Source organism: Corylus avellana, chromosome ca7 (assembly GCF_901000735.1).
Source record: "Corylus avellana chromosome ca7, CavTom2PMs-1.0".
NCBI lineage: Eukaryota > Viridiplantae > Streptophyta > Magnoliopsida > Fagales > Betulaceae > Corylus > Corylus avellana.
In genome coordinates, this window is record NC_081547.1 from 2854246 (window position 1) to 2862444 (window position 8199).

Genomic DNA, 8199 nt, shown 5'->3' on the forward strand with positions numbered 1-8199 from the left:
TATATATATATGTGTGTGGTGGTTTGGATAAAATCAAGCTATATGTCCGTATGCAATTAAGCAATTCAATAATAAAATAATAATTATGTTCACTGTAATTGATTTAGATATGATACCTTCCAATAAATTGTTTCGAACTCTTTAGTAGTTTTCGTAATTATTTAAATAAAAACCCACACTACTATATACAAGTAGTTTACATGTAATTTCTCATGCAACGAGAAGGTAGGAGTGAAAAGGTGGTTTATAAAATTCATTAACTGCCTTCGCTAATTGCCTAGGTGGTTAACTGGTGGTTAGCGTTTAGTAACTCTAATGACCATTAACTGCTTTTTTAAAAGAAAGAAAAAAAAAAAAAAAAAAACCGAAACAACGTCGTTTAATTTATTTGGTAATACGATAATATCATATATATGCTACATACGACATCATTTTATATATATAACGGTTAACGGTTTTTGAAAAAACTTAAAACCTAAAATCGTAACCGCCTAAGCTGTTAACGTGTTTTTTTTAAACGACTTCAAAAGTGATCAGTGGATAGTTAATAATTGTCTGTCTTTTTACCCCTACAAGAAGGTGCTACAAAAACAATGAAGAGGGTGAGCTGTCTCGGTTAATAATTGTATGTCACGTATTGGTCCACATTACATATGTATAGATGCTATAATTTTTTTTAATAGATATATGCTATTAATTTCAATAATTGTAGATATATTGCTAAAAATTTCCAAACACTTAAACGAGTAGGATATGGGTACCACCTATATATCGACTGTCTTCCACAAATTGTGCTGTTGCCTGTTGGCCTGGCTGTCCCGGCCAATTGATATTGATCATGTGTGTATATATATATATATATATATTTTTTTTTTTCTGTCAGAATTAATACTGACGTTGGCTTTCTCCTGAATTTAGGATATTCAGGTTAATTTTTCTATTTTATGCAAGACTTTTCAAATGGACTCCATACCAAATTATCTAACATTGGAGAAGCACTATATATATATTGTAAAGTTTTATTATCATTGTAGTAACTTAAATAAAGATTAATTAACCAAAAGAGAGCTAAAACATGTGATATCAATATTACAAAAAACAAAAATTAATTTTTTTTTAACATTATCAAAATTATGATTGCAAAATCGCTAGCTTATAAGTTAAAAGTTTTCCCTATAAATAAATATTTTCACTTGGCCGGATTGACAAGAAATTTAAATATATGTTCTTATAGTAATTCAATATAAAAAGGTATATTTAATCATTTGGATTGTTTTTTTTTTTTGGCAAACACTAACAATATTGGTTAACTTTACAACAAGACATGCATACACAAGCATAAACGCACACGATCGGCTATATATATAGCTGAAATCAACGGCAAGCAGCTACCTGTTATGGTAAACTTTTACAAAACTCTTTCTCTCTCATACTAAAAGTGCACTAGTTGTGATTAGTAACTTTATCAGGGTACTAACTTATATAATTAAGCATGTTCATGGCTAAATTTATATAACATGCATGTTCATCAAATATAACAATAATTAATAATTAATTAATTAATTATTGTTACTGTGCTGTAACATTTTCATGAAGAAATGAACTTTCCAAACTATTTAAGACCACCTTAAGTAATTCATATTTGTCTTCTACGGATCTTTGGGGGCCCGTGGTCCCTGATCACAAAAGTAGACCACACAAATTTAAGCGTGAAGGATGAATAGTAGTACTACTATTTCTAATCGATCACCCGGCCGTCCACCAGCCACCAGTCAATGATCCAACCAAAAAAAAAAAAATGATCACAAAGTAGACCAAGAAAATTTGAGCGTGATGCATGAATAGTACAATTATAATTACATGTTATTCACTCATGATGAGTCAAGTCAAAGTAAATTATAAGCTCTAGCTGACTAACACCTTCATGCATATATAGCAAACACAGAAATAAATGAGAAGAGTCGTACCTTTGAGGTAATTGTATGCTCAAAGTCAAGGTCGTCCAATACTGCAGTGATATCACTATCCAACACAGCCAAGTAATTAAAGAGATAACATTCGTTCGGTGAAAATCACATATTTGCTAAAGTGTTAATTAACGTGTGTGTATATATATATATATATATATATACAATCAAGTCAATATAAATATAATAAAAATATATTGTAATTGTTGTGCATGCACTTGTGAGGTTTGTGTTTCACATTGAGAAAGTGTAAGAAATAAGAGTAGTTAATATATCCAAGTGAACCGAAGCCCATTAACTTAAGATTTTGGCCTAGAAGTGATGTCCTAATATGTATATTGACTTAAAGCTTGTTTGGGATTGCGTCTGAGGGACCTAAAAATGCTTTTAACACTGGATCCAAATTAAAAGCCTAAAAATGACTAAAAAATACTTTTGACAAAAACTTACAAATGAAGTTTTTGCCCAAAAGTTCTTTTTGACTTAAAAACTCTATTTCTCAAACGCAATCTTAAACAGACTCTTACTCTTATTTGTCCCCCCTTAGTGATTCAGGCTTAGAAAAATTTATACTTAATTATTTAACAAATTGACGACCTAATTCTTTGACTTTAAAAATAGTTTTCACCTACTACATTGTACTATACTTGTATTGTTATGGTATAACATAATCTTTTTAAATACATTATATTGTAATGCAATTAGAATAAAGTCAACATAATGTCTTTAAGGGGTAGCCCAATCGGCTAGGGACTACGTCTTATGAAGTAGAAGTCACTAATTCGAATCCCCCTCCCCCTCTTATGTAGACATATCAAAAAATAAAAAATAAAAAATAAAAAATAAAGAATAAAGTCAACGTAATAAAAATATCACCCTATTAGGTATTATGAACGGCAAACGTCCATGAGCCTCTAAGGCTTACGTACACCTTAAATCTCTTGGGTCCTTTTCTCACTCTTCCTCATTTAATTTCTCTTTATTTTTATTTATTTATTTTTCCTCTTTCTTTTGGAATATAGTTGAGCACGCATGCACTAGGTATTTCTTTTTTCTTTTTTCTTTTTCCCCTTACTCTTCATTTCTTTAGTTATACGTGGGAGCATAGGCAGGAGGAAAATGTCTTTCACTCGACAATTTTTTATTTATTTTTTAGCTTATTAATTAATTGATTTTCTTATCCTTATGCGCGCACCATGCTTGCACGTTCATGCAAGTCGGTCCATCTAATTAACTAATCACGGATTTCAATTTCAATTTGGTTAGCATGGGTCCATTTGTTCTCCAACCTTAATGCATTTGTGACTAGACCAATTATATGACGAGAGTAAAACGATAACGTTTTGTTGTTTTCCATATATATATATTAAATGATCATAAAGTTAATTTCTTTACTTGACCCCATATGCATGTAGACTTTTTACAAACGGTGAGGCTAAGCAAATCATAATACCAACACGTAGGGAATAAAACTATTTCCGAATATTACTAGGTGTCAGGATATGCCTCACCATGGACCAACACGAACCATAAATCATGTTATTGAGAAGGACCAAATTCACGTAGGGCTGATAGCAATCAACCCGACAAAAAATTTAATACAAAATTAGTGATTTAGATTGATACGATTCAAATCTAATATGTGATTTGACACGACTCACGAACCGAATACAATACAAAATTATCAGATTTTAGCAGAAAAATTTAACCTGTTTAATTAAATGTATCGAATTAAAATTAACCTCTACTTATACTTTAACATGATTCAAACTCAATATATGATCATCCCTACTTCAATGACATGCTTTTGATTCACGGATTGAGGTTTTGCATGCAATATGTGTGTTTTATATGTAGCCTTTGTCTTTTTTTTTTGTAAGCATAGTGTTTGTCACTAACGTTAAAACAAGGAGGGTTTGTAGTTTGTACAGCTGTCTGTCTATAGCTATAATTAGTGTGAGGGTGATTGAAAGGAGCAATATGGGAATCAATGATCAAGGCTTTTGAAGTAATGTCAAATGTTACACGGGTGTTGTACAGAGAGCATCATCATCATTCATGAATAGGCTTTATATTTGATCATCCGAATCCTAGCTAGCTAGGTCTATCATACATGCATATCTTTTTTGGTAGATGATCATCCTTGTCAAAAGGCATGCATATGATATGTATTAACACTCTCATCTAACCTCACATGGCTGTTGTAGGTTATCGTCATAGGCTATTAATTTGATTCCTGTTTATGAATTAATAGTAGTACTTGACTATCTAATTACCTTCTAGCCTTGAGCCTAGCCTACAATAGTGCCAGAAATTGGTCCATATGCGCATGCTAGGTTCATATATATATATATATGTTTCATGCCCTACCTATTGTGTTTTCTGCTTCATATATTTTTGTTCCCCTCATAATGGGTAACCGAGTTTGATTTAATAATGGACCTCTTGTCTATTCCTCTCAAATTTTAATTTACTTATATATATATTTAAAAAAAAAAAAAAACATTGATGTAAGAGAATATTGGACATATGTATCAATATAGTTTGTCAAAAAATGGGGCTGCCAAGCCTAACCTTTGTAGCAAATTGCTATTATATATATAGATGAAGGCTTAAATTACCATTTATCTCTCTTAAAATAAGTGTTGATTTAACTTGAGATAAATAGTGATTTAACTTAATTAATATTATAGCATAAGTAAATCCACTCATTCTTATGATTTTAAGCTTGTAGTGATCGAGGGCCGCTTCTGATATATAATAATCACTCATTTTGGTATAAGAAGGAAAAAAAGAATAAGCTACGTAAAAGTACCCATATTTTGCTCTCTCTCTCTCTCTCTCAATAAATCAAAAGCTATATATGATGACCTACAAAAGCGATGAATCCTGGCTTTTTCCTTACAAAGAGGAGCAGAGTCCTTATTTTATTAATGAATTGTCAATATTATGATAATCATGATGAACTGTCAATCTTAGATGGTGATTTTACATAATTTATCAGCAGGCAGATGGACTGAAATAATTCCACGAGCTTGAAAACCATGGTCTCGTTTTAACATGAAAATAACATTGTAGCAAAAATATGAATAATTAAGGAAGAAAAGGGGAAAAAATAATAATTAAAAGAACCCCTTAGGAAAGTGGGGGCAGACAGAGTGACCCTCAAACGTCGGGTCTGTGAAGAGCTCGTAAGTTCATGTGCCCCAACTCTTTTTTCTTCTTTTCTTCACGGATCATGGGGGCCCAACTCTGTTGTTGGTCGTTGGGTTGACTTGGGATAATGGTGATTGGACCAGAGCCCATTGAAATATACTTGGCCCAAATATATTCTTTTATTTTTTTCGCAAAAAAGGAAAAAAAAAAAGAAAAAGAAGAAGATAAAACCTACACTTAATTACTTCCTAAAACTTACAATCAATTATAATGTCTTCTAAACTTTGAGTTAAAGTCTTTTCACTTAAACCCCTGCCATTAGAATTTTCTATTAATTTGGCCGACAAACGCATCATGTGACTCACGTGTGAAGTAAGCCTCTATCATAAATGAAAATGCAATTATTCTTAAATTTAAGGTCTTCCCTGGTCATGGACAGTACCCATGGCAATGCAGTGGGTCACCTCCCATGGTGTGTGTGTGTGTTTTTTTTAATGGTTGATTAGATGCAGTAGTATTTAAAAAAACCCTAACAAATCGGGTAATGTGAAGGGATTAAATAGTTTGGGGAACATTGCAACTTCTCAAATTTTGGGAGGACCATTCAGGAATCAAAATTTTAGATGAGGGGGGCAAAATATTAGAAAAAAAAAAAAAGAAAAAAAAAAAAGAAGGAAGGATTTCTTATTGGGGGGTTCCAATCCATAAAATAATAATAATAATAATAATAAAAGCATTTTGAAAAGCTTTTAGGCTTTTTAAAAATTTCAAGAGGGACTAGGGGTAGTTCTAACCCTAGGGGCTACTTACAAATCTAACCGCAGGAAGTCATGACTCATGAGAGTGCGTATTGCACTAGCATCTCTCATCTCAGGTTCAATGTCATTTGGATGTGGCTTATGTCCGATAGAGAGCATACTGTAATTTTTTCAACGGTTCTGATTTAATTACAAGAATTTCATAAGAAAGAGAAAGAAATTAAATTTAGACTGTCGAAAAAAATACAGCACATATACCGTAAATATTTTTTTACAGCACCTAAGCCAAATCAGTGTCATTTATTAATGAATTGTCAATCTCATTATGATGATTAATTCTACATATAATTATATGAATTGGTGACATATAATTCTACATACCCAAAAGAAAAAGAAAAAAAAAAAAGAAAAAAAAGTGTGATACCTTTTCACTTGCAGCAACTCCCAATATTTAGTCTAAGATCTCTAGCTAGGATGCAAAAGGCATGGCGAGAATCCTTCAGTAGTAGTATCTCACTCCATTTCAATTTAGATGAAGCCCATACATGCACCTAATTAGTTAGTATATTTGATTTATTTGAAGGATGAGCATAAGAAACATATTACACGGATGGGATTAAAGGACATTAACATAAATTGAAACACGAATAGAAGGATAAAAGTAAATATATTATATCACAGCCGAAGATTCAAGTCAAGCTTATTATGTACATGATGATGATGATCATCTGATGATTGCTCTGCAGGCAACTTGTCCATGCGAAAGCTTCCTGGCCAAATCAAATCCATTGCTTCTTCTAGCATGAACGGTGTCGATGCCATCCCAAATCCTGCATTGGCATCACCAAATCGCGCTACCATGGCAGACCCTTGACTACTCGGCTTGCGAGCGACCGAGTGGGGCTGGACCCCCAGTGATCGAGGCGTGAAGGGAAACCCTGTTGTTGTCATCATCATCTTGTGAGTCTGGTACCTTTTTGCAGCTCCTCTTTCTCTTTTGTGCGCGTTTTGGTGACCACCCAATGCTTGTGAACTGAAAAACTTCCTCTTGCAGAAGTTGCAAGAGAAAACCTTGTTACTGGCAGGCTTTGATTGGGAATCAGAGTCTCCAACTGTGAAGGACTCGTTTCTGTTGAGGCCTAAACTCAACCATTCCCCCAAGTTATCGTCTCCCGAACCTATTTCTTCATTTTCACTTGTCTTGGTTTCTGCATCGTGGTTGTTATTTGATATCTTGTTTGCCTCTTCCTCCTCCCTCTGGGAAGTCATAGCAGCAAGGCAACACTTCCAATTTAGCTAGATGGTTAATTAATGAGAATTTTGTGCTGCAGAGGCTTGAATAAGTGGGGTGCTTGCTCTTTAATAGGGATAATCCAAGGAGAAAGAGAGGCATAAAGAGGGAGGGAGGGGCAGTGGATTATTGGGTTTCATCTCAATTATCTTTGGTGCTCCCACCCTTTGATGCATAATTTTTCTGGGGAAAATGCTTATGTCGTCTGATGTTGTTGCTCATATAAAGCTTAGGATTCCCTCATGAGATTTTCTTTCACCTCTCTTGTAAGCATCAACTACAGGATTCTATTTACATTGATATAGAACAGCACTTTAACGTTGACAATGCCACTTATAGTCACAATGAACAAAGAAAGAAAGCAAAATTATCGTTTCACCCCCTTCTTTTTCTTCCATTCTAAAATATATAACATTAACTGCTGACTAGACCAGATAAACTACTTCGAAACCCTTGTGAACTTAATAAATATATCAGTCTAAAATGTGATGGACCCTTTTTCGGGTTATGTAAATTGTATAGCATATGAATTGATGTAGCTTGATTGGATTGACATGACTCCCAACCAAGCACAATACTCTTTATATCCTATTCGCTCCATTCTGCAGTTTTGAAACACCCCCATATATGCTGCTCTGCATATAATGGACCACCCCTTGGATGTGTCATGCTCCTAAATATTGAGCATCATACTAGTTCTGGGCCTCTGGCAAATGTTTGGTTTATTTGTTTAGAGCCACAGCTTAGACACATGAAGAGAGAGTGAAAGGAAATTAAAGGCATTAACGACCGATATGGTAAGGTTGATGTCGTTTAATTGTCTATCTGCCTAGCAAAAGCAGAGAAAAAAATTATTAAGTATTCACTGATTATCTCACTTATGATTAGTCTGCAAGCAAAAGAAAACCTTTGTTTACAATGAGTAATAGATGATAAGCTTCAAGGAAGATAGTGGAGTGAGGGGAGAGGCTGTTATTTGATGTTAATAAAGCAAGTATTTTGAGGACTTCGGGGGGGGGGGGGGGGG

General features: G+C 33.7%; 1 protein-coding gene across 1 annotated transcript; it reads right to left on the reverse strand.

Moving 5' to 3' along the window:
- Positions 1-6429: 6429 nt before the first annotated feature.
- Positions 6430-7441, reverse strand: LOC132188510 (zinc finger protein 7-like). Its single transcript, XM_059602990.1, has one exon. The coding sequence runs from the start codon at positions 7148-7150 to the stop codon at positions 6557-6559; it is 594 nt and encodes a 197-aa protein (XP_059458973.1). The 5' UTR covers positions 7151-7441; the 3' UTR covers positions 6430-6556.
- Positions 7442-8199: the final 758 nt, after the last annotated feature.

Bases quoted from the DNA above. Each gene is read 5' to 3' on its own strand.
- LOC132188510 (XM_059602990.1), bottom strand. From the start codon at position 7,150: ATGACTTCCCAGAGGGAGGAGGAAGAGGCAAACAAGATATCAAATAAC.